Genomic DNA, 27,459 nt, shown 5'->3' with positions numbered 1-27,459 from the left:
CATGGTCCTTGTCTAATACCTGAAAAAAGAACTACCAGAACCACCGTTCCCACTAACGTGCATGGGCAAAACCCAAATGCCACGCAGGGTTTTCAAACCTGGTGGAGCCGGCGCCATTTCTCCCCGCCCAACAGCTGATCTGCCCCTCCCAAGTTGTCAGCCAGGGGAAAAAAACCGTGGGCTATTAGCCCTGCCTGGCTTCTCCGGCTCTGTCTGGGGACCACGTCCCTCCCCACCCCATGCACCTGGCCGGCACCAAATAGGGGAAGGGTGGCCCTAAGCAAGACGGGCACAATCCCTGCCTCCTCCCTCAGGGCGAACTTCTGTGACCCGCCATGTGCCGGGGGGAGCTGAGCGCTCCACGGCGAACTTTAAAGAGAAAGGCAGAGGAAGGGCGAGGCAAGAGCTCCGTTTTGGGCAGCACCGCAGGAGTGTGTGTATGTGTGTGTGTATCCTGTGGGAAAAAGGGATGGTCGTTCCCATTGCTTGGGTGATGGCGCTGCCCAAAACGGAGCTCTTGCCTCACCCTCCCTCTGCCTTTCCCTTTAAAGCTCGCGCTCAGCCCAGAAGAAAATGTCTCTTTGCCTGCCTGGGAAGCGGACTCTGCCACTGCCACCGCAGCCGCACCCCCTACCAGAAGAGAGCCTGCCTCTTCCTGCGCCTCACCCCGGGTCCTGCAGCCTCTGCTTCTGGATTACGACGAAAGAAAAAGGAAGAGGAAAGAGAGAGAAAAACAGAAATGAAAGTGAGAGAAATGAGAGCAAAAAGGGAGGAGAAACAAATGAGAGGGGGAGAGAGGGAGAAGTACACAGAAATGAGAGACCTGTCGGGAGAGAATGAGAGAGAGGGAAAAGAGGAAAAAGAGTGAGAAAGAAAGAAAAAGGAAAGAGAGGGAGGGAAAGAGAAGTGGAGAGGGAGGAGGAGGAGGGAGGGAAGGAGAAATGGAAGGAGGGAGGGAGGGAGGGAGGGAGGAAGGAAAGATGAAATGAATGGAAGGAAGGAAGGAAGTACTTTTGGGAGGAGGTAATTTTTTTTATTTTTTCTCTCACCATACATTCAAACAATAGTGTGTCATCTAATTTTCCATGAATAAAATGCGGTATTTTCTTAATAACTAATATCAATCATCAAAAAAGTTGCAAAGATTTTTTCTAATTTTGTCATCCAGTTACATTTTCTTTTAATTAAATTCCCTCCTTAATGTTCCTTCAAAAGGTACAACACCAATTATATTTCTAACCTATTAACCATTATGCCAAAGTGCTTCCTTCTTTCTTTATACATTTTTAATAAACCAATAAAACCTTGTATAGCCAATCATATGTTAACAAAAGAAAATTAAAAACAAAACATAAACATATACTAATTTCAGACTTCTTTCGACCTCTAAATAGCACGTTTACCTAATCCCAAATTTAAAAATTATTTCAACCCATCTAACATTTAGCCAATTAATACTTATCTACATTTCTTACTTTATTGATCTTAAATTTCAACTTGAGAAAGGAAAAAAAGGAAAAAATCTAAATATTCTCTATTTTCAATCAATTAAAAATCATTAACATAATTGCTCTCCAACAATTCTAAATTCAATTCCATTTAAGCATTAATCCAAATCAGTATCAACTACTACATATCTTATTATAATCAATACTTCTAACTTTATTCAAACAGATCAGCAATTCCTAAATTCATATATCTAAATAGAAAAAATAATTAAAGTTAAAAAAGAGCAAACAAAACAATACTCCAAGCTTAATCAACCCTTCTCAAACTCCAATTTCTTTAATCTGAGCAGAACTTTGAACTGAACCCTTTTCTTTTTCATTTTTTTGTATCCCCTTTTAATCCCCTTTTCCATTTTATTCTTTCTATTCTTCCTTTTAGGAATGAAGGACTTTGTTAGAAAAATAAAGGGATTATTGGATCAAACTTTGAACACTTGACAATGTAGTTATGATGGTGGCAATGTCCCAAGGTTATGTGAACATCTTTTGGAATCTTCTGAGAAGCAACTCCAGGGATTCACTTAACAACTGCGGCAAGAAAGGTGGTAAAGTGAGGCAGAACTCATTTAATAACCGTCTTACTCAGGAGATAGAAATGTTGATCTCCATTGGGGTCAGAACAGAAGTCGAGGATTATCTGTCTGACCAGTCCACTCTTTTAGAAGCAGATCAGGAGTCCATTTTGAAGCTCCACAGAAAACATCTAGGGGGGAAGGCAGGTTGTCCTTGACTTACAACGGTTCATTTACTGACCATTCAAAGTTGCAATGGCCCTGAAAAAAGTGATTTATGCCCCCTTTCCACACTTATGACCTTTGCAGCAGCCCCCCGATTGTGTGATCAAAACTTGGCCGCCGTTTCATATTTATGACCGTTACTGTGTCTTGAGGTCACGTAACCTCCTTTTGCGACCGTCCCACAAGCAAAGACAATGGGGAAGGGGGGAGGAGAAGCCAGATTCGCTTAACGACTGAGTTTTTAATCGATCCATGCCCAGGTATGAAAATGTGCCACTCAGACATTATACTTTTCCGCCCACACCAAAAAAAATTTAGAGGAAACATCAACCAGAACTGGTGATATTTTGCCTAATGACCACTGCTTTGTGATGGAAATTCCCAATTAAGGTTAAGCAATATATATAAATTTTTTCCTATCTTACTCTTTGAAATGCTTTTTAACCAAAGGATCACATGCTAAATATAAAATTATTAAGGAACAAAAGCAAAAAGTATGCTTGCTAAGATGACTGGTAATATTCAAATGTGACTTTTTAGTAAAAGATGCCACCAGATAATTATCTACAGATAATTCTGTAGATAAATTATGACAAACTCAATAGTCCATGACCAGCTGTTCAATATCCCACAGGAATCTCTAGAGGTCCAATAAGGAGGCTGCTGTTTTAGCGCTTATCAAGGCCAAAGCTACCCTACCATATCTACTTACTTTGTCCTTCCACCTGTCCTCTCTAGTGAGGTATTTGAGCAAATTTCTACACTGGCAAGCAGCTGCCAATTATGAGTGCTAGACTCTCTTTTATTTGTCATGCAGCCATCTGGCTTATACAGTCCTTCCACATGTCTCAGAATCATCCATCAATTAAGCTCTTGATGAAGACAGAGAAGATTTAGGTTGAGTAGACAAATCATCAGTTATTAGTAAATCCAACCAAAAGAACACCTGGCTGCATACATTGAGCAGTGACTGTTATAACTATATATGGAATTGTGGGGTCCTTGATACTTAATTATTTAATCGGGAAATTGAGCTTATTTCTTATTTTATCATTTTTAGAGTAATCCCTCCTGAAATTTAAGTGCATTTATAAAAGCCAAATAATATCTAACTAGAGAATTAATCTTCCGAAGATCACTCATTATTCTGGTTTCCCAGCAAGAATATCACAAGAGGTAGAATATTTTCAAATGGAAATTCACAAATAATTCTAAAGGATTTAGGGAGCCTGGAGATAGCCCAAATCTGCTTCTTTCTTAATTGTTTTTAGCACAGGGAGCATAATGATTGTGAATGTTATTTTAAAGTTATTAAGTAATTTGCCACAAGTACCATGATTGTCACTAATGACTATTGCATTTAAGTAAGCCATCCTCTTTTCTTAAATTTCAAATCTGAGTTTTCTCTTACAGGATGCATATTTTAATTATTGAGACAATTATGCAGAAAATGGTCATGTTATTAAGCAAGGTGAGATAGAAGTGTCTGCTTTTGTAAATAGGGCATAGCACTTGTCAAGAAATAGATTGTGGATACCGTATGTAATAGTATAATAAAGTATATATCATTTATTTCTCAAGAAGATCCTCAGCTATAGCATAATGCACATTTCTAGATAAGACTGGAAAAGATTTAATGTGATTATTTTTAGACGCAACATATCCAGACTCATTATAATTATAATCAGTTCCCAGACAAACTTAGTACACAATGGAATAGGCCACCAAAATATCCAACTGCATCTTACAGATGCAGCAAATTTACTACAGTATCAGCTTTCATGGACAAGAACCCACTTTATCAGATATTTAGTTCTGGTTTCTTATCTTACCTTCCACTGCAAAGAAGCCACCGGGCAAGAGAGTAGTGAGGTATGATCTTCTGTATAATGCTAGTCATCACTATGGTAACCACCAGCTGCACACCTATCACCCCCTGTAGAAGAATAAACCAATGTATCTTAACATAAACAAACTTTATTTCACAGCTTCTTTAAAACTAATCTTTAAATAGCATCATTTTCTTGTAACTCTGAAATATTAGTTCTAATCTAAAGCACTGACATTTCAAAATGTGGCTTTAAACTACTTTCTCCACTCTGATACTCGCCAAATTTATTGGGCAATAAACCTGATAATCTATCACATCTGTAAAGTACCAAACTAAGTACACTATTAATAGCAATGAGCATTTGTCTAATATTACGCCCTGAGTCTCAGGAGAAGAGCAGTCTAGAAATTGAATCAAATTAATAAATTACAGATTATATTCAAAATAACAGATTATATAACACGTAGCTTTATTTTTAATATTTTAAAGATATAGTTCCCTACTTTATCTGCATTAGTGTCAACATTCTTATCCAGATTTGTCACCATTTACTAAAATAAGCAGAAAGGCAAAATCAACAATGAATTTAATAACTATGCTTCCCATTAATTCTCCAATTCATGCTTATTCTATTTGAAAAACTTTATTTGTATAACCAATGAGACAATAGTGAACAATATACCATATCTTTCACTCCATAAAATACACTCCCGCCCCCCACCAAAAAAAGAAGTGGATGGAAATCTGTGCTCGAGCAGGAAGCCTTATATTGTCTGGATTATTTTGGTGCCTTTAACAGAGAGGAAAATTACCAGAAAGGAGGAGTTTAATAGGATAAGACTGCCAGGCAGAGGAAGGCAGATAGTCCTTGACTTATGACAATAACTGAGCCCAAAATTTTGGTTAGCGTTATTGATTTTCACCACATTTTATTCAATCAATGACATTTCCTGGCTCTAATAGTCATGTGAAGCTGTTAGCGCTGCCATGACCTTGGTAAAGGTCCTTAGGGCCAAGGCCAGCCTGAAGGAAAGCACAGCATATTGGTAATGGCGCTCAACATAACAGAATCTCAAGAAACAACAGTGACTTGGACGAATAGGGACATGGAAGGTCTACAGAAGTCAAGAAGTCCCTCTCCCAGATCCCGGCTAAGATGGAACAGAGGGAGTGCATCTTAAACCTTCAGTAAACCAGATAATGTAATCATTTTAAATTCAAAATTGCCCTCCACCCACCCTCCCTGAGGATTTGGACACTAAAACCAAAATTAAATAGAAGCCTTTACCCCTCTGCTCCAATGGTACCAGCTGGATGGCCCTAATGTCCAGCAAATGCTGGATAGCTGAGTCCATTGGACTCCAGCAAACCTGATCCCCTGAAACAAGGCACTGGAGGAAAAACCTCAGGGAAGGAGAAAGAAATTCCAGGGAGACCCCAGATGTAATGGTCTCCCTACCCCAGGCATCGGAAGTTTTCTCCCTCCAGTGGTCCATGAAAAGGCCTAGTCTCCCCCCAATCAGGTTTTCAGGCCCTAGACCAGTGATGGCAAACCTTTTTTTTCCTTGGGTGCTGAAAAAGTGTGGGCATGTGCTATTGTGCATGCGCTAGTGCCCACAACCACAGTTCAACGCGTGGAAAAGCAAAAAAAGCTTCCCCCTCCCCCTGGAGGCTGGAAACAGCCTGTTTCCCAACTTATGATGAGCCCAGTAGGTTCATGTTTCAATCTCCCAAGGCTCCAAAAGCTTCCCTGAAGATGAGGGAGGGTAAAAATGCCCTCCCCCATCCTCCAGAGGCCCTCTGCAAGCCAAAAATGCCCTCCCAGAGCCTCTGTGTGAGCCAAAAATCAGCTGGCCGGTACACACATGCACGTTGGAGCTGAGCTAGGGCAATGGCTCGTGTGCCAGTAGATATGCCATAGGTTCTCCATCACTGCCCTAGACTATCTCTGCCGGTGGAAAGTTTTGGAGCCACCACCTCGTCACTGGTACCTGAATTGATGTTGTAGCCAGCCCCTGCCATTGAAAACCGGGTGGTTGGGCTGAGGGTCCAACCTGTGCTGATAGGGCCTGTGCTAACAGAAATAGCTCTCCCCAGCTTTTTCCTGTCTGGAGGAGTGGCGTCTAAAAAAGGGTAAGGGTCGGAAGTAGGGTTGCCTGCTTTGGGAAGGCAGCAACTTCCTCTTATCTGCAGTTTCAATAAGGAAGGGGTCCAAAGAACAGCCAAAAAGATCCTCTCCTTCAAAAGGGCATGAGGCAAGCATCCAACAATTCTTTGTCCATTCTCAAAGCAACCGCCACACAGTCACGGAAAAGGCAAAAGCCCCGGTGGAAAACGTAGCTGCTTTCGCACAAACCTCACCGGAACACAGACGCATCTGCATCTCCGTGCGCAATTTTGCTACCTGTACAGGCGCAGAAGCATAATTCCACTCGAACTCACGGTACCTCCAGAGCCGCGGAGACGAGCCCAATTAGGTGTTCCGGCTAGCAGCCCACCCCTGCTTGTAACCCTCCACTGATATAGTGAATGTAATTTGATTATCTATATTCAAGCTCTTTATAAAAAATCCCAGTTTAATTTAGACTTTTCTTCACAAAACTGATTAAGATAATAAATTAGATGTGAGGATGTGTTCTTTACAGGGTTCTATAGCTTCAATTTTTAAATTTACTATAGCAAGAATGCTTTCATTAAAAATTCTGGAGTAGAGAATAATGGCAACTGCCAGCCAGAATTTTACTATCTAGCTCTGCATTTTGGTTTCCATTCATTTTTTTCCAATGGGGCTTTTAAATCAGAGGTCCTTCTAAAAAACATGGATGAAATGGAGTGGAATCTCCCCTATGCTGTTAATTTAGATTTTAACCAATACAGAACTATCTATATAAACCAACCACCCCATAAGAAAACTACAGCTACATTAACCTTTCCTAAAAATAGATGGTCTGGAGTCTGGACAATAGAGATCAAACCTAGTGGGATCCAAGGAGGGTATTTTAATGAGGAGGCACAGCCTCTTTCAAAACAGCTGGCATCATCCTATCTTTCATTGAGATGTTGACCACATCCTGGATAAATCTATAATAGCTCCCACAGAGCTGCTAAAGAGCCACAGGAGACAAAGATCAGATTTTCATGCGACTGGAAACAACAGAGTACCCTATCTACTCCATTAGAGTTCACTGATCAGAAGCAGTCTAGGCAACACAATCAGTTGTAATCCCAGTCACCACAACTGATTCCATCCACAGAAAGTCAAGACTTTGACATAACGTTTTCCTAATGAGATTGCTCAGGTTTACCATATAGTCAGAGAGGCTAGGTGGGAAAATCTGTTTCCTGACCCTTCTCCTACAGAGAATTGGTCAGCCTATAAAGCAATTGGCATTACAGGCGTTTTTTCTTCCACTTCTCTCTCAGATCTTTGAAAAACCAGGGACCAGTCTGACCAAAAATGAAGGTCTACTTGATAAGACTACTATCAAGTGGACAGGTTGCAAATCTTAAGATTATTGGGATAACTTTCAAGGCTCAAACATAAACCATCAAGGTCCATAAGATGCCCAGGCATGTGTCACACTAATCAGCTCATTTTCTCTGTAGGATCCCAAGTGGTAATCAATCTCACCAGGACCAAGAGATGATCTGATCATAACAAAGGGTTTGTGGAAATGCCCTTTGTATCTAGATAATACATCTGATTTGAGAAGTGTCTAACATATGCCTGTCTACAGATATTAGATTCCAAGATTAGTTAGAACAACTTATGGTCACTATGAATTTATTTATTTATTTATTTGATTTGTATGCCGCCCCTCTCCGGAATGCTGTGTAGTACTAATGGACAGCAGGCAGACCAGCAGAATACCATTTTTTCTTCTGTGGACATGTAATATAAGCTACAGTATTTTAGGAGACAATCCCCAATCACAGTTAATACAGTTATTACAGATTAAAGATTTCTGCTTTAGCACCAAGACTGTTGAAGGATCAGAAACCCAAATGGGCAAATCTTACTGAGAATTGTTATTATTTATTTATTTAATTTAATTTAATTTGTATGCCCCCCCTCTCCGAGGACTCGGAACGGTTATATAGATAGCTCTGAACTTACAACTACAATTGAGTCCAAAATTTCCAAACGACAGCTAAGTGAGTTTTATCCCATGTTTAGATTTAGATTAGATTAGATTTATTGGATTTATATGCCGCCCCTCTCCGCAAGGAGAGTTTACAACTTTTCTTGCCTCAGTTGTTAGGTGAATCACTGCAATTAAGTTAGTAACATGATCATTAAATGAATCTGGCTTCCCCATTGCCTTTCCTTGTCAGAAGGTCACAAAATGTGATCACATGACTTCTGGACACTACAAATATAAATAAATGCAAGTTACAAAGCACTCTAATTTTGATAGAAACATAGAAGATTGACAGCAGAAAAAGACCTCATGGTCCATCTAGTCTGCCCTTATACTACTTCCTATATTTTATCTTAGGATGGATGTATCCTGCCATGTGCATGCAAGCTCCACATGCCCCCTGCCCTGCACATGTACCCACTGAACCCTCTTGTGTATGTCTCACACATGTACACATGCCATACACATGCACCCCGGCTCTGTGCATATGCGACAGAGATTCAATGACCAGCTGGCTGGCAGGAGGCACCTATGCATGAGCAGCAGAACTGAACTGGGGCGACTGCTCATGTGCCCACAGATAGCGGGCTGGAGGTTAAAACCTATTAAGAACAACTGCAGATTTGGGTGACATGATAGCAATATTACAATATATAAGGGGCTGATACAAAGAAGCTCAAGATGGTCATGCCACTTGCTAAACACCTAAAGGTAGAACAAGAATGGATGAAAACTAATCAAGGAGAGAACCAATCTAGAAATGAGGAAAGATTTCCTGATAATTAGAGTTGGAAGTTGGAGGTTTTTAATAGAAGATTGGACAACTGAACTGGTATAAGTCCGAGATGGTGAACCTATGGCACGCATGCTACAAGTGACATGGGGAGCCATAGAAACATAGAAGATTGGCGGCAGAAAAAGACCTTATGGTCCATCTAGTCTGCCCTTATACTATTTCCTGCATTTTATTAGGATGGATATATATTTATCCCAGGCATGTTCAAATTCTGTTACTGTAGATTTACCAACCATGTCTGCTGGAAGTTTGTTCCAAGTATCTACTACTCTTTTAGTAAAATATTTTCTCATGTTGCTTCTGATCTTTCCCCAACTAACCTCAGATTGAGCCCCCTTGTTCTTATGTTCACTTTCCTATTAAAAATACTTCTCTCCTGAACTTATTTAACCCTTTAACATATTTAACTGTTTTGATCATGCCCCCCCCTTTCCCTTCTGTTCTCCAGACTATACAGATTGAGTTCATTAAGTCTTTCATGATAAGTTTTATGCTTAAGACCTTCCACCATTTTTGTAGCCCGTCTTTGGACCCATTCAATTTTGTCAATATCTTTTTGTTGGTGAGGTCTCCAGAACTAAACACAGTATTCCAAATGTGGTCTCAGCAGCGCTCTATACAGCGGGATCACAATCTTCCTCTTCTTGCTTGTTGTACTTCTAGCTATGCAGCCAAGCATTCTACTTGCTTTCCCTACCGCCTGACCGCACTGTTCACCCATTTTGAGACTATCAGAAATCACTACCCCTAAATAGCTGAGGGAATGCAAAGCGCTACCCTATGTAAGCTCCATCATTCATGTGAGCACTGGCCAGCTGATTTTTGGCCTACCAGAGGGAGGGGAGAGGCCATTTTTGCCCTCCCCAGGCTTCAGGAAAGCCTCTGGAAGGCGACAAATGGCCCGACAGGTCGTCAGAAGTCTGGAAGCTTGTGAGGCCTGCGCACATGTGTGGAGAGCAAGTGCTTGGGGGTTGTGTTCGTATGTGTGGGGGGAAGGAGTTGCATTATGGGTGGGCACATCCATGTGCCCTTTTGGCACTCGAGGAAAAAAAAGGTTCACCATAACTGACATAGAATCTCCTGCTTAAGCATGGGATTGAACTAAAAGACTTCCAAGGTCCCTTCCGTTATTCTGTTATATCTATTGAACTTATTTTGTAAAAACAATTGTGAATCAATATTGTTTATCAATGAACTGTACTCTTTTTCAAAACTTTTACCATTAAATATGCTAATCATACTTTTTTGAGATAGACTATCATCAGATATAGTACAAAAATATAGTGAAGATAACATGGTCATATCATTAAACTTCTTACAGGAAATAATTGTACTTTTTCAAGGGCAAGAAAACTGTATGTATTTTTGTGCCCCATATTAACCTAAGTGACTTATTATTTGGGACAATTTTAAATGATAAGCATAAGTCAACAGTAAAGGGCCATATCATGCCAGGTACCTTTTCTAGGTTGATGGAACAGGTTAAAATATGAAGGGCATGAAATAACAAAGTAACATTAGGAGGGGAAGGAAAGGAGAGAAAGACAATGCACGAAACACATTTGCCCAGGATATATAACCCAAAAATCATGGCTAAGAATTCAGTTCTGTGGACATTTATCTATTTTATTGTATGAAGAAAAACATCCTTGGATCAAGAGAAACTGCTTTTGAGACTGTGTCAGTACCAATTTACTCTAAAAGGCCATAAAAATTAAAACCAAGAATTCTGCCATGTGCACCAAGTCCTATCCACCTATTTCTGAAGCCAGACTTTTTTTCTAATTCATAAAATTCATGTTTTATAGAGGATAGAGATGGCAAACTTTTTTTCCAATGGAAAGTTCTGGGTGGTAACGAGAGAAGGAAATATGTCAGTGTAGAGCAGTTTCATCTTTCTCTTATTTGATATAGAACTTATGCTTCTATTCAAGCAACAGCTGTTTTAGTACTAGTTCCTTTTGTGTCAGGCAGCATGGCCAAATGTTATCCACCTTTACCCAATAATATGCTTAGCATGGGCCCTTTTGACTGATTTTAATCTTCCCATCTAATTTTAATATGTTGAATTTTGGATATTGTGTTTATTGCTTAGTTTTAATAATGTTGAGAATATACACTTTAGAAATAAAATACATGACATAAATCAAGGATTAAGTCTGATACATATATATCTTACCCAAATTAGATATAATTATTTCCAAATGTCACAGTTGATGCAACTTCATATGCCAATATAACAACCAAACACAAATACATAAACATTTGTAAAGATTCCATATTAAAATGAAAAAACTTAGTTTTCCGTAGTATCTAAAACTTAACATAATAGGAACCACATTTTTCTTCTGCAGAGTAGGCAGAATTAAAACTAAGACTAAAATCAAGATTTTTTACACTACAGATGTCTCACTAGACATGGCTTCGGCTTTTTTGGAGGAATGAGCTTAGCTTCAATTCAGTGTTTATTCCTGGCAATTGCTTGGACCAGTCCTTTGCCATGGTTCTCAGGAAGTGGTTAACCATTGCCTACTTTTTAGGATTGAGAGAGAGTGCTTGGTTCAAGATTACTTAGCTAGTTATATTTAAGGGGAGACAGAAACTCACAGTTGCTCGGTTTTTAGCTTGATATCTTAACCACTACATCAAACTAATGTTCAAGAGTTGGCTTAGGCTAAGAAGAAAACAAATAACCATTCATAAGGCTGAACTTTAGTAACTTAGTTCTTCAATTAACATTAAATCCTTTCCTGATCAATGAAGATTTTCTCCTTACAAAAGATAGCATGGAAATGCTACAGTGCTTAGGGCCTGCTTAACTGATGGGAATTCTCATATTAGCTACCCAGCCTATACCAAGCAGAGTTGATACCCTCTGATTCGTTTGATTTACAAATGCTATTTACTGAGACCCCAAAACTGTGCCTTCGCTGTAATAAGCCATATCCGCTCCAATGAAGTCTCCTACCATCTCCCTCAAGATCCTGATGCTGGTGATTAAAAGAGTTTGAAGACCTGGGTCTGCGATCACATCTTTGTTGAAGCCTCTTTGCATTGTGGAGGTTTGATTCTCTTTTGTTCCCATCCCATTGTTGTTACTGTTTCATTCTTTTACTTTTCTCTATTATTGTATTATTTTTTCTTATTTTCAGTATATTTATTTATGACGTACCAAGAGTCATTGAAAGTTGGATGCATATCAATGTAAATATTAAACATAGTAGCCCTTGGCCACCTGGGCAAGTGTATAAATAAAAATTCATATTTCCATTAATGACTGCAATGCGTCAGCAATATTGTATATCAATGATGGTGAACCTTTTTTCCCATGAGTGCCAAAAGTGTGTGTGCCCACACCCATAATTCAATACCTGGTGTGGGTGAAAATGGCCTCCCACTCCCCCTATAGGCCCTCTGGAGGCTAGAAATGGCCTCTTTCACAACTTCTGGTGGGCCCAGTAAACCTATTTTTCACCCTCCCCAGGCTCTAGAGGCTTCCCTGGAGCCTGAAGAGGGAAAAATGCCCTCCCCCATTCCCCTGGAGGCCCTCTGCAAGCCAAAAACACCTCCTATAGCCTCCGTGTGAGCCGAAAATCAACTGGGCAGCTTGCACATGCATGTTGGAGCTGAGCAGGGCAATGGCTTGTGCCATAGGTTCACCATCACTTTGTATACCCTTTTATATGGTTTAATTTCCATTATGTCTTCCACTGACGACCTATATACTGCATGAGTCAGAGAGAGGGCCATGAAAATATTCCTCACATCCTGGACATAAATTGTTTCAACTCCTACCTTCAAAATGATGCTATAGAGCACTTCATACCAAAATAACTAGACATAAGAACATTTTCCCCCAAACACCATCACTCTGCTAAACAAATAATTCCCTCACCACTGTCAAAACTATTTACTAAGGCTACATTACTGTTAATATTACTCTTGTCATCATTCCTATCACCCCATCTCTTCCCATTTATGACTGTATGACTGTAACTTGTTGCTTGTACCCTTACAATTTATATTAATATTGTTTCCTGATTGCTTATTTGTACCCTAGGACAATCATTAAGTGTTGTACCTCATGATTCTTGACAAATGTATCTTTTCTTTTATGTACCTTGAGAGCGTATGTACCAAAGACAAATTCCTTGTGTGTCCAATCACACTTGGCCAATTAAGAATTGAATTCTATTCTATTCTAATTCTATTGTTTTCTTCTATTCTATTATGGCAAATCGATTATATTGACTAATCAATACTGAATAAGCAAATAATTCAATTATCTTCTCTAAAAAAAGTCCATTAGAATAACTGAAAACCAGGAGTAACCTCTTATAATATTAAATTAAACAAACATGCTTGTCTTCCCTTCTGACATTTGTTTTACCTACAGTTAAACTGTACTGCTAAACATCCACAATTAAATTATTTCACATCAGAACTAATTAAATGAATCATCCAAAATTCCTTATGGGGTAATAAGGTATGCTAATCATTAATTATTGGATTCCTTTGTGTTATTTACAAGCATAAACATGCCACAGCCTACTTACCCAAGGCCAATCATATTATTAACACAGAAAAAAACACATGGAAAAGATTCCTTAAGAGATGAAGAAAGGCAAGCAACCAACCAACGCAGAAGCCTGTTCAAGCTGGGCTCTTTCTCCCTACATAGTAAATTACAGTATCAGCAGCTGCCCTATGGGAAGGATCATCAAGCTTGTTTTAAATAATACAGTTTGCACTGTTTATAAGGCATGCTCCCATGAAACTTAGGATGCAAATATTTATGTATGTGTGTATGTATGTATGTATTTGTCATACAAATATAGTATTGTAGTATGTTTAACATAATGTAAGTATAGAGATAGAAAAGATAAAAAGACATTAGGACAGGGGCTGTAGACACGAAGCCCCTTACAGACCTCTTATATATTTTGTGATCCATAATAAATAAGCAACATTAGAGTGCCGATGTTTACTAATATTTCAGAAATACCTTGAAATAGAAAGAGCCCTATGTCCCTAATGTGAGCAAAGTGAGGAGAGATTCCATATGCATTGACCTTTTTCTAACCGAGGTCAGAACTGCTAGATGAAGTCAATGCAAAACTCCTCGTGTTCCTTCTACTTTTCTCCCCAAACTCACCATGCTGTCCCAACGGCCTCCGCCTCCACCACCGCCTCCTCCTCCTCACGTGCGCTCCCCACACACAGCTCATAAATCCTCAAAGCGGGATCTTGCCGGTGCTCCAGAGCCTATCTCCCTACTAACCAGCGCCGGTTTCCACTGCCCGGCTCACGCCTTTCGAGCCTACAGAGGTCACGTCAGGACCCAGCTCCATTAAGGACCCCGGCTAAGTAGTCCCCGGATCCGCCTGACTAGAAAACCAGACCCTTCTCCCCGTTGCAGGCTCATCCGGTTTTGTTCTGCCCACCGAGCTAGAGGTGAATTTCCCCACGGAGAATTTCCCCAAGAGAAAAGCGAAATAAACGTGTTCGGAAAAGTCCATTTCCTAGAGTTGTGTTTGTTTGTTTTTTAAGCAGGCGCGAACTCGGAAACTCCGCAGCTTTTTGGAAATTAAAAGCGCGAACGGAGGGCTTTGTCACGTGACATCGAGGTCACGCTAAAGTCGCTCTTCGTAGCTGATGACAAGGGGGGGGGGGGGACGGGACACACACACAAACCGGGTAAAATGAGGACGCGCTCCGCTGAGGTTTCAGGGCGCGTAAATGTTAGACCCCAGACAGCAGAATAAATGGGACACCCGTTTAAAAAAAAAAAAAATCTTTAAAAAAACAGTCACATGTGTGACAGGAATCAAGATACAGAGGTTAAGAACCCACGAAGACGAAGAGAAAGCCGGCTTGTTGGTCGCCTCAGAGCACGACGAGGTGCTGCTGCCTGTGGTTAGAGCGGGTGGGTGGGCGCGCGCGCAAGCTTTATTTTTTGAACCAACCACCGTCTTAACGTAAAACTGCATGAACCCGGAAGTTTTGGCCTGGCGTGTCGCGTGCGGTTAAGAGGAGCGCGAGGGAGGCGTGCTAGTGCGCCCTGGAGTCTCGCGTGAAGTTACGGGAGGTGGGAGGCGGTTCCGTACGGTACGTCCTCTCCGGCTCCTGGAAGCAGTCGTTATTATTTAGCCTCCCGCGGAAGAGCGAACTTCGAAATCGGGAGGGAGAAGACGGGGATAGAAGCCCTTTTGATCTACGAGGAAGAGGAAACCAGCAAAGTTTGCGGTGGTATTATGAGGAATGGGCGGACGAAATCTGTTGCTGGGTAGGTAGTCCTCGACTTACGACGGTTCCCTTAGTGGTTGCCTGACGTTACAGCATCACTGAAAAAAGTGACTTTTTTGCGCACTTACAGCCTTTGCCGCATCCCATGATCACGTGATCAAAATTTGGATATCTGGCAACTGGTTCATGTTTATACCGCTGCATTGTTCTAGGGCAGTAGAGGTCTTCAAACTTGGTAACTTTAAGACTTGGGGACTTCAACTCCCAGAATTCTCCAGCCAGTCTTAAAGGTTGCCACGTTTGGGGATCCCTGTTCTAGGGCCATGTGGTCACCTTTTGTCACCCTCTGAGAAGCAAAATCAATGGGAAAGCCAGGTTTACTTTAAAATTGTATTAGTAAATTAGGAGCTACAGTGATTCACTTAACAAGTGTGGCAACAAAGGTCGTAAAATAGGGCAAAATTCACTTAGCAGAAGTTTTAGGCTCAATTGTGGTCGTAAGTCGAGGACTACCTGTATTTTGGGCATTTGTTGTACATTGCCTGATGATGTGTAATGATAAATTTTACATTTGCTTCTTATTAATCATTATTTAGAAAACATTCATTGTTTTCAGTGTGGAATTTATCACCACATAATTGATTTTATGTTTGATTTTTACCCACTGAAGACAACATTTGCAAATCCATTTACAAATAAAGCTACTTTGCCTCCTGGTCATTTTGCTGATAGTTTCTTCTTTGAGCTTTTGAACATAAATCAAGGTTGGGATTACAGTATAAAATTTACTTACACAACGAAGCCAATTTTGAGGGTTCACATTGTTGCCTCCAAATTCAGACATCCTCCTTTGGGGTGGAGCTGATAAGAACTTGAATCCTGAATTTGAGTGGGTTTTTTTTTGCTTTGCTGTGGGCAAAGAAGCCTCTTTGCAAAGATAAAAGGCTTCAGTGTTACACTATCATTAACTAATCATACTGTTTCGGGTCCACAAACTAAAATGTTGTGAAACAGGTAATGCTTCTGCTTTTGCCTGTTCTTTTCAGAAGTTGAGGGAGATCTGTCATTGTTTTGTTGTGTTACAGTATATAATTTAATTTACTATTTATTTATTTATTTATTTATTGGATTTGTATGTCGCCCCTCTCCGGAGACTCGGGGCGGCTAACAGCGACAATAAAACAGTGTACAATAGTAATTTGGTATTAGAAATGATTAAAAATCCGTTAATACAAAAACCAAAAATACATACATACATACCATGCATAGAATTGTAAAGGCCTAGGTGGAAAGAGGATCTCATTTTCCCCATGCCTGGCGGCAGAGGTGGGTTTTAAGTTGTTTACGAAAGGCAAGGAGGATGGGGGCAGTTCTAATCTCTGGGGGGAGTTGGTTCCGGAGGGCCGGGGCCACCACAGAGAAGGCTCTTCCCCTGGGTCCCGCCAGGCGACATTGCTTAGTTGATGGGACCCGGAAAAGATCCACTCTGTGGGGCCTAACTGGTCGCTGGGATTCGTGCAGCAGAAGGCGGTCCCTGAGGTAATCTGGTCCGGTGCCATGAAGGGCTTTATAGATCATAACCAACACTTTGAATTGTGACCGGAAATTGATCAGCAATCAATGCAGACTGCGGAGTGTTGGTGTAACATGGGCATATGCTCTTAAATCTAAACACAGCACAATATCTGCTTTTCCCTCACAGCAATGCTGAGACTGAATTACTAGTCTCAGTTCATCCACAGCACTTATGTGGCTGATGATGGATTAGAACAGGGTTTCAAAAAGCTTAGTAAATTTTAAGGGAGAGTCCATTTGGTACAGTGATTAAGGCATCATGCCATCAACCTGAAGACATAAGCTGTACTTCTCTTGTTAGCTAGGTTGGGCTTTCTCTCAGCCTTAGGAAGGAGGCAATGACAAATCTCTTCTGAATAACCTTGCCAAGAAAATGCAGGAACTTTTCCAGGCAGTTTCCATAAATCAGACAAAGTTGAATGGAATGAAAGACTTTTAAGATGTGTGGACTTCAAAGAACTCAGTAATTTGAAATCCAGACATCTTAAAGTTGAAGAGTTTGAAAAACACCTAAAATCTGGATCTCCTCACTCCTAATTTAAAGCTTAACTGTTACTCATGTGTAATCGAATATAAATGCCATAACACACAAGTGGTTAATAATGAGCCCTGGTGGCGCAATGGTTAGAGTGCAGTATTGCAAGCTAATTCTGCTGCTGTTGTCTGCCAGCAGTTCGACGATTTGATTCTCACTAACTCAAGGTTGACACAGACTTCCAATGTCAGTAAAAGGATCCAGATTGTTGGGCACAATATGCTGACCCTATAAACCGCTTAGAGAAGGCTGTAAAACTCTTTGGAGCTGTATATAAGTGCTATTGCTGGTATTAAAAGTGAACCAAAACAAATTGGGGAAATAACCATACATGTGATTAACTGTCTCAGATACTGGGCTTGTTGGCTGGAAAGATAATATCCGATGTTCGAGACCCAAGGTCTGTGTGAGACTTTCCAACTTGGCCCCAGCTTCTGCCAACATACTGTAATTGGAAAGCACGCAAATGAAAGTACTTTAATGTTATGCTGGCCATATGACTGCAGAAATGTCTTTGGACAGCACTGGCTCAATGGCTTTGAAACGAAAATGAGCACCATCCCCTATAATCAGCAAGGACTCGCAGATTAAAATCTGCAGACTCCTTTACCTTTATATTTTATGTATGGAATAAATAATTTTTAGTAGGATTATTTAATTTGTAAAATGTTTGTTTCTAGGTACATTGTTACTTTAATGTCTACACTGAGGCTATGCAATGTTCTATATTGCCTGAAGCTCCCAAATTCACCTCACCCACAAAATAGGTCATCATTTTGCACTGTAGCAAGCAAGAATTAGGGTTAAAGTAGAATAAATCAATAAAATATAGCATAAAGAGTACAGATAGTCTCTTAGTGACCATAATAGGGATCAGCAATTCCATTAAGTGAAGTGGTTGTTAAGTGAGCCTGTGCCTCTGATCTTTTAGATTTCCTTTATTATACAGACATACAGAGTTCATAAATGTGATGTTTGCTTGTAAATTTACATTTTCAACCCTGTTATAACTATTAACAGTTGCTAAAGAGTCCCTAAATAAGATTATCTGTACATACAATTTTTCATAGCCTTCTGGTAAAAGTTGTGATTGTGATGAGTGCAGATGTGAAAAATATATCACACTAATTGTTTCTTTATAGGAAAGCAAATAGATTGCTGAAGGAATGAACTTCATCAAGTTAAAACTGTTGGGAGAAATGATAAAATTATGCATTGAAAATTGGAAATGTTTAAGTAAAATGATTTCATTCACAACTAATTATTAATTTTTTCTTATTTCCACCTCAAATATATGAACAGATACTTTATATCCAGCTATACAGTTTAATTTTCCGTATACTTTCTATAGCATCTGTTTGTAAAATAGTGTCCTCTTCCATGTATCCATCAGTATCAGGTTTTTTTACAATTGATGGATGATAGATAACTTTTCTTCTCAAATTCATCTTTTTTCAAAAAGCAGGTGTTTGGAAAGGATATATGGTATTGCAAATGACTATATATGTGTGTGTGTGTGTGTGTGTGTGTCACATGTTTTTTTGCTGAATTTGAAAATTAAGGGAGACTAGGATAGATCTATTTCGGCCTTATTTTGGCCTCATCAGCTAGCCATACCCACTGGGACTTGAACCTGCAACCTTTGCCTTGTAAGGCAGAGAATTATCCTCTAGGCTACAGTATCCAATCCCTTCATATATACACATACATATATAAAAGATCTATATGAATCTTTACTGGCAAAGATATACTGTACATGCATTCAAAAAATATAAAAAGGAATCAATACTTTTTTCCAGAATTGAATTCCAGAATTCAATGTTTTTGTAAGGCTCTCAAACGTATACTGCATCATTGGTGAGTAGTAAAATGTAAGAACATTTTCTTAATTACTCATTAACTCATTTATGAGTTACTACTTCACAGGAGCATGTATTATTCTATAGTTATAGATTTGTGGTATGAACTATTTACTTTTCCAGAAAAACTATCTGACTTTACTTTTAATAATTTGCTAGTAAAATATACTGAAACAAATCTAGGAAGAAATATAATTGGGGGGGGGGGGGGGAGAGCCACATGTTGACATGAACTAGGTAGTCGAAATTTTGACCTATTTCATCAATATATATTTTATGAAACAAGCTTTATCATCATGGAACTAGACAAATTTTCAGTTAAAAAATGCAATCTCTTTATTATTTAAGTTCAAATTTATTTCACATTTTTTGTGTGAAAATTTTAGCTCAATGGCATCGTTGTGTTTCTAACAAATACATTACTAACTACAGACACAATGTCCTATGATGTTTTGTCACCAATAGGTCCCATTGAGTACAGACAGATGAGTCAATACAATTGCAGCCTAGATGTATTAATTCAGTTGCAATTGCAGTATAAATAAAATATGAAATATTTAGCACATTGAACACCTTGGTTTTGTAATTAAAAATACAATCACTTTTTTTCTCCTTGTTTGTCAGTATATATTTTGTAATCAATGTTTACTTTATGGAACTAGAAAGGATGTTTCTCAGTTTTATCATAATGTACTATTTTAATAATGAAATTCTTCATGTTCAGTAAAACCCTTTTATGACTTTTAAAGATACTCATAGTGTACACCCCATGAAGTAACATTGTTGTCATTATAACTATCAGAATCTGACTAATCACAACATGTTTGTTGTGCACATCTCTAAAGGATAATGAGTAATTTTATATAAACATGTATTTTCATTTGCAATAAAATAAAGAATTGTGGAAGACAGCAATATAAATGAAATGTGAATTATGTATTCTTTATACCTGGAGACAGTGCAATTAAAATTATGATTCTGGTAAGCAAAACAAGTATAAACAGGAGCGTATGTACAAGAATTTCATTGCAAGTCCCAAAAGTCAAAAATCAAATCTAAAAAGCAATGAACAAATTAATTTCAATATGGTTTGAGAGTGAGGAAAAAACTAACAACACGACAGCAATATTTTTCAATGGCTCTGCAAGAATGCTCCAGATGCAAACTGAGTAGTAAATGGAAACCTATAGGCTATATTGCCAAGAATGTACTATTTTGTTCCAATGGCCTGAAAAAACTTCAAACAATTTTACCCCTCATGCATATAACCTGTATTCATATTTATGTGATCCCTGTACAGTATTTTATTTTTGTAATGCGTCTTTGTTATGTTCAGATGAATGCATAAAAAGCTTTGAATAAGAATGGGGAAGGGCAGTCGCTAGGGTGAAAAACTAATTCAAGGTTCAAATATTTTGGAATCAAAATATTTATGAATGTATTATTTTTCCATCATAGTCTTTAAAGTAAAACTAGCTCATTAATTAAAGCACCAGATTTCAGGGGTCATTCAAACCTATGACATCTAAACTGTCAGGTTTTTTTTACTTTTATCTCTACTGGCTTCTGATTCCACAATAATGCTGGAGTATCTGCACATATGCATAATGTATTATATTTTCCAAAACCCTTTTGAAAATACCCAGATGGGATCCCTTTATGCTTTTGCTACCTTGGAAACATGCATTAGCCACTTCCAGCAGAGGACACAATTGCTACCTAATAACAGAGTTAAATAAACTGAAGTGGTAAACCAACATGTGAATTATGAAGCTCTTCTCTTACTGATGGGAGTTGTGCAGTGTCCCATAGATGCTCATTATATATTGTTTATACCTAATAGTAAAAATCTGTCATTGCTTCAATAGCATTATCTGGAAGTAATGTTGTGTGATCATAGAATAAAACTGTTGAGGATTTTTGTTGTTTGTACTTATTAGTCATGATATGTCTTTGAGAGACCTATATAAATGATTGTTTGCTCTGGTTGAAATAGAAGAAACCTTGAAGGTTTCTTGATGCATACTGATTATGGGAAGACAAGGTTGTTAATTCTGAAAGAAAAATCAAGCCTGCTGCAAATTTGTTGACTTCAGCAATTACACCAGTGATGAAATGGCTCAGGTTTTCACGCACCATGCTTATTTAGAATGTGAGGATAATATTAAAAAAGTATTCTGCACTTTGAACTATGTCCTGAGGTTTCTTAAGATGAATCTAAAGTAAGCCTAAGGTAAAAACACTGAGTATATCTGTGCTCTACATATAAGGCACAGCATTTCTAAGAGAACAGATATAAGAAACTGATTTAAGTTTTCACTGACATTTAACAGAACTATTGCTTTTTGAATAAATTAATTTTAAAAATATTAAAATTATTTTTAAAAATTCTATAATCTCGGCTGTTTAGTTCTGTGTACATGAAATATTTCCATGAATTAGGTCTCTAGAAAAGATGGTATTTTGAACAGTTCTATTAAATAACAGACCTAAGAGAATGAAAATAATTTTAAAACTTAACATGGAACACACAAAATTAGCACCGTAGTTAATTGTTATCATGATACATTACGAGTGTTTAAGAATGAAGCTAATACCACCCATCTAGTTTTTCAGTCCTGGGTTCATCAGCCCTGTTAAATGAGCAAAACTTTGAATAAAAAGATAACCAAGTCAATTGTTTGAACAAAGGTTTTAAACAACTGGAACTTTAAAAAAATAGATGAAATGTGAAATATAGAAGTGACTGGTATATTGGGGGGGCGGGAGTGGAAGTCTAATAAGAGTTTGATGGCAAATTATTGTTATACTGAAAGTTACAATTCTAGAGGTAACTCAATAGGTCAAGAGATAAATAGAGATCTCAAAAGTTATTAAGCATTTTTCTTAACTGGCTAGGTTAGGGTACCTGCAGGAATGTCTAATATTAGCGATGAGTGTAGTCCAATGAGATTCCCATGGGGTCACTAACTACATTAATTGGCACTTGCAATTAGGTATGCTTTTAAAATGGCACATCTGCACATAGCAAAAGATGTGACTTTTTATTCTGCAATTGTTACTTCACATAGATCTTTCTTGAATACAAGTTCCTCTGGCATCTCAATACTCCTTATAGGTATTAAATATATATTAAGTCTACCATTTCAGAATCATAAACAATAGCTTGGGATAAGACCACTGGGATATGTGACTGGGATTTTGTGGTGGTGGTGGTAGTAATGATTTAAGCTATCATTTTAATTTATTGAGCTTTGAGTTGAAACCTCAAATTGGAAGAGAGGCATGGCAACACTATTACCATTTATTAAGCCCTCTTGGTTTACATTACTCAACACAAATACTACACTGTAGTAGGGTTATATAAAAATGCAGATTGAAAAGATAGTTTGAGGATTTTAGTGCACAAGTAGGATTATCAGAAATATCTTAAAGAAAATCTTCTGTGCTCCACTGTACTGTACTGTACAGTGCTTCTTCTTTAAGGTATTTCTTAATAGGTGTTCCGAGCAGGTGCTACCTTGGCCTTACTACTAATAGACCACTGTTAGCAGAACCACAATGTGATCTGAAGTTTAAACATTGTCCAAGCAGTATATCTCTTCTCCATTGTTAGACCTATCTCAAATGACACCCAGAGCACTTTGGATTATGAAAGACTAGCACAAATTAATCATAATCCAAAGCAGTCTTAAACTTTATTAGTAAAACTTTTGCATAAAATTTCTGTGTAACTTTAAGATTGTATTATCAATTGGTTTTAATTTTTCAGTTAACATTGTAACATTCTATGGTAGCATTCCAATCATTTCAAAATGTATAGGCTCTAAAAGCTCATTTGCTCAAATAAGGCTTATTAAATAATTATTTGCTTATTAATTTGCAAAATCAATGTATGTATTATTAATGCAACAGAAATTAGAATAATTTTGAAATTATCCCTGCAATTTGCATACTAAGCAAATAGATTGATAGATGATGCTGTTAATATAGCTCTGCACTACATCCTACAACATCTTGAATCTCCAGAGACCTACGCTAGGGTCCTCTTTGTAGACTTTAGTTCAGCATTCAACACTATCATACCAGACATTCTTTTAACTAAACTAAATCAGCTAGTGATACCTGAACACACTTGTAAATAAAATCCCCGGGGTGGTGCCATATTTCGACGATGTATTAATCTCTGCAACATCAGCTTCCCAATTATGGGAAAGAATCCGACAAGTGCTAACAAAAATCCAGGAAACAGGTCTCCGCTCGTGGGCAGTCCCCACTGTTGAATTTCTAGGGTTCTCTTTAGACAGGGAAGGCATCCATCCAACAGAAGAGAAAGTACTAGCCATAAAAAATGCCCCTGTCCTAATGGACAGGAAGCAGCAGGTGAAGCTAGGCAAAATCACATCAGTACAATTAGCACAGGCCTCCCAAGGCTGTGTACTCTCACCACTTCTCTCTATATATCAATGACTGCATCTCAAACGATCCATCTGTTAAACTACTGAAGTTTGCACACGATGCAACAATGATTGGTCTCATTTGAGACAATTATGAAACCATATACAGACGGGAGTTGATCAACTAGCCTCATGGTGCAACCAGAACAATCTAGAACTGAACACACTCAAAACTGTAGAATTAGTGATAGACTTTAGGAGAAATCCTACCACCTCACAATACTAGACAATACAGTATCAACAGTAGAGACCTTCAAATTTCTAGGTTCTATCATATCTCAAGACCCAAAATAGTCATCTAACATCAAAAATGTCATCAGAAAAGCCCAACAAAGAATGTTCTTTCTGCACCAACTCAGGAAGCTCAAACTGCCCAAGGAGCTGCTGATAGAGTTCTACAGAGGAATCATTGAGTCTGTCATCTGCACCTCTATAACTGGTTTGGTTCTGCAACCCAACTAGACGGACACAGACCTCAGAGGATAATCAGAACTGCAGAAAAAACAATTGCTGCCAACCTGCCTTCAATTGAGAACCTGTATACTGCACGAGTCTAAAAGAGGAGTGTGAAAATATTGACCCTTTGCATCCTAGACATAAACTGTTTCAACTCCTACACAGCACTGCACAACCAAGACAACAGTTTTTTCCTGAACATCATCACTCTGCTAAACAAATAATTCCCTCAACATTGTCAAACTCTTTACTAAGTCTGCACTACTATTACTACTAGGTTTTTTTCCTCATCATTCCTATCACTCATTTCCTCCCACTTATGACTGGATGACTGTAACTTGTTGCTTGTATCCTTAAATTTTTTTATTAATATTGTTTCCTCATTGCTTATTTGATTTGTGTTGTACTTCATGATTTTTGACAAATGTATCTTTTCCTTTATTTACACTGAGAACATATGCACCAAAGACAAATTCCTTGTGTGTCCAGTCACACTTGGCCAATAAAGAATTATGTTCTGTTCTATTCTATTCTAAATATAGAAAAACCTCCACATTTTTGTAAGTAATCCAACCAGGTAATTCAAAAGTACCATGAAGGAGAAAAAATGAAAAGGTTATGCTGGATCAGACTAAAAGGCCATTTGAACTTTAGCCCAGTATCTTATTGTTTACAGTTGGTAATTATATAAGAAGGATAGGAGAAAAGGATAATATAAAATAATTTATATAGTCTCTATATAGGTGATTATTGTGTCTATAAGTGACTGAGAAATTCTTCTGCCATTTTTAGCGGCCTCCTTCCCATGTAACTATATATGACTCGGACCTAAGCTGAGGAACTGGTAAAAGCAAAGTGTACAACCAGGTATCTTATAGGCTACGCTCCATCAGAGCATAGTCAGGCAACTTACAGTGCTACACTACCAGAACACAGTGCAAGTGTCACATTGGCCACGCTTACCATGGCATGGCAAAAAACCTAGCCTATTGCCCTGCTATCAAAGCAAGGCATTGATACTTACTGAGCCTCGTGAGTTGGGCTAGTGGGGGTCATTACCAGGGACAGCTCATTGCTCCTGGGCCATCCGGCATGCAGTGTTGTTTAATTCTCCGGCCCAAGTGGTGGCCCTCCAGTGTTTACCATTAATCATGGCATCTCAGGCCTCCATATTGGCCAGCTCGGCCACTAACGGGTCGTATAGGCCGTCACAAGTCAGAGGATTCTGATTGCCCCTCTAAGACTGCTAGAAAGGAGTCATCATCCAGGGCTTCCAAGGCGCTCAGCAGTGAGGAACAACATCTTCGTAAGATGCTGGATAAGATTTATGATAAAACTGTCACTAATGAGCCAGCCCATGCTGCAGCCTTTGCTTTAAACGATGAGGGACACAGGTATCGGGCCGAAGAAGCCAGTGCTTCACACCTACACTCTATTCTGCCCAGCTCCAGTACTGACCTTTGGGGACCTGGTTTAAGCTTTCTTCCCCTCAAGGAGGTTGTCCCGGTAACTACAGATTGCCGTAAAACCCCTCTAGAGGCCACTTTCATTTCTATGGCTGCAGGCCTTAGGACTATGAAAGAACCCAGACTGGTCATTCTGGACCATATGAAGGCCTTTGTCGTGGAAGCGATATGCCAAGGCACATCTCAGAAGGCCTCCATTGATTGAGGCAGGAGTACCAGGAGGGCATCTGTAGGCACAGACACCATTCTGAATCTATCCCTCCAGCAGACTATTTCTTTAAACCTGGGATCTGGCCAATCTTACAGGGAGGATTAGTTTCAGCTATTGTGGCAAGGGAAGATGACACAGATCTCAAATTGTCTGAGGTGAGTATGCAACCAGAACAGCCTTCCTTCATGGAGCTTTTTCCAATTCACCTGCTTCACAAGGCTAAGATTGTCACAGGTTTATCTCCAGTGATTTCTGAACCAGAACCAGTCAATTCAGGACTTTTCAGACCCACTATATTTGGAACATACAACAGAAGTGGAGGTTGTTCCTTCCCCAAAAATGTTTGTGGACATTATTACTCATCAGGCGTCATCTCCCGGAGCAGGAACAAATCCATCATCTGCAAAAAAGAACCTATATAATGTGGCTCCTAACAAGTGGTGGGCTCCAGCCTAAATGGGGGAGGGACACGGTTCCGGTGGCGGCCATGTAGCACGTAGCCTAGCTCCAGTGGCAATGTCGGGCGTGCATGCGCCACCAGCGCTTCCCCAGACCTATGCCTGGCCTGCCTTGGCCTGCCTTGCTCTGCTACAAGTGCTGCCTTCCCCCGCCATTCACCTCTTGCTCGCCTTTCGTGCTGGCTCCTCCTGCTGCCCATGCGGAAATGGGCAAACAAGTAAGTTCCTGCTCGCCACTGCCCACCGCTGTTTGCCCCCCCAACCACCCACTTGCTGCCATTCGCCTCACTCGCCTCTCACACCGGCTCCCACCACCACCTGTGCTGACACCATTCACCCCAAGAACAAGAGGCAAGCGAGGCCAAAGGTGGCAAGCAGGGGGGTCCAAATGGCGGCAGGCAGCAGTGAGCGGGCACTTACTTGTTTGCCCATTTCCGGGTTTTTTGCTTCTGCGCATGTGCAGAAGTGAAAAGAACCCAGAAATCGCGCTGATGCGAGATTCAGCTTCTGCACATGCACAGAAGCTGAATCTCGCGCGAGCACAATTTCTGGGTTCTTTTCGCTTCTGCGCATGTGCAGAAATCGTGCGCGTGCAGGGGAGGAAGTGGGGGTGCGCTCCCGGCCCATTCCGGTAGGGCCGGGAATGGTAGCCCACTCCTACTCCTAACCTAACCAAAACTCTTCAGATCCCTTCAGTTGATGCACTGGTATCCGCACTGCATACCTCCTCCAGTATGCCAGATGATCCAGCAAACACTTTGCATCCAGAGGCTCATTGGTCCAAACAGTCGCTACAACAGGCTCATCCAGCAGCAGCGTGGGCAATTTAAACCTCCACTATGGCGTCCTTTATCTCCTAAATATCTCTCATCTGGCTTCAACAACTTCAGGAGAGAACATCATGCATTGACGCTTGTCTAAAGATGGCATCAATAAATTAATTGTGGCAGCCCAAATGACAGCAGATGCAACTTTAAATGCAGCCCGATTTTCTTCAAAGTCCATTGGAGCATTGATAGCAGCATAGCGGATGCTCTGGCTCAAAAACTGGCAGGTGAATGCCTGCCACACAGGGCAGTTAGCAAATGCTACCATTGTCAGAGATCGTTTGTTTGGAGATTATTTGGAGCTATTTGTCAGGCCAAAGTCATTTTAGTTGGGGTCTTTGGCCTGCTGTACTTT

At 39.6% G+C, this 27,459-nt stretch overlaps 1 protein-coding gene across 2 annotated transcripts in view; it reads right to left on the bottom strand.

The window, feature by feature from the left end:
- Positions 1–14,947, bottom strand: part of TMEM161B (transmembrane protein 161B) — a 34,879-nt gene extending 19,932 nt beyond the window's left edge. Inside the window, exons 1-2 of one of the 2 annotated variants that reach the window (XM_070743061.1) lie at positions 14,868–14,947; positions 4,078–4,181 (exon numbers count right to left, since the gene is read on the bottom strand). In XM_070743061.1, the coding sequence (XP_070599162.1) occupies positions 4,078–4,145 (68 nt within the window). In that variant the 5' untranslated portion in view covers positions 4,146–4,181; positions 14,868–14,947. Of the gene's footprint in view, positions 1–4,077; positions 4,182–14,169; positions 14,331–14,867 lie in introns of those variants that run through there. The other variant, XM_070743060.1, reaches the window with a different exon arrangement.
- Positions 14,948–27,459: the final 12,512 nt, after the last annotated feature.

This window comes from Erythrolamprus reginae, chromosome 2, assembly GCF_031021105.1.
Source record: "Erythrolamprus reginae isolate rEryReg1 chromosome 2, rEryReg1.hap1, whole genome shotgun sequence".
In the NCBI taxonomy this organism is placed as follows: Eukaryota; Metazoa; Chordata; class Lepidosauria; order Squamata; family Dipsadidae; genus Erythrolamprus; species Erythrolamprus reginae.
Note: the sequence above shows the minus strand (reverse complement) of the source record. Positions and strands in the feature narration are given on the sequence as shown.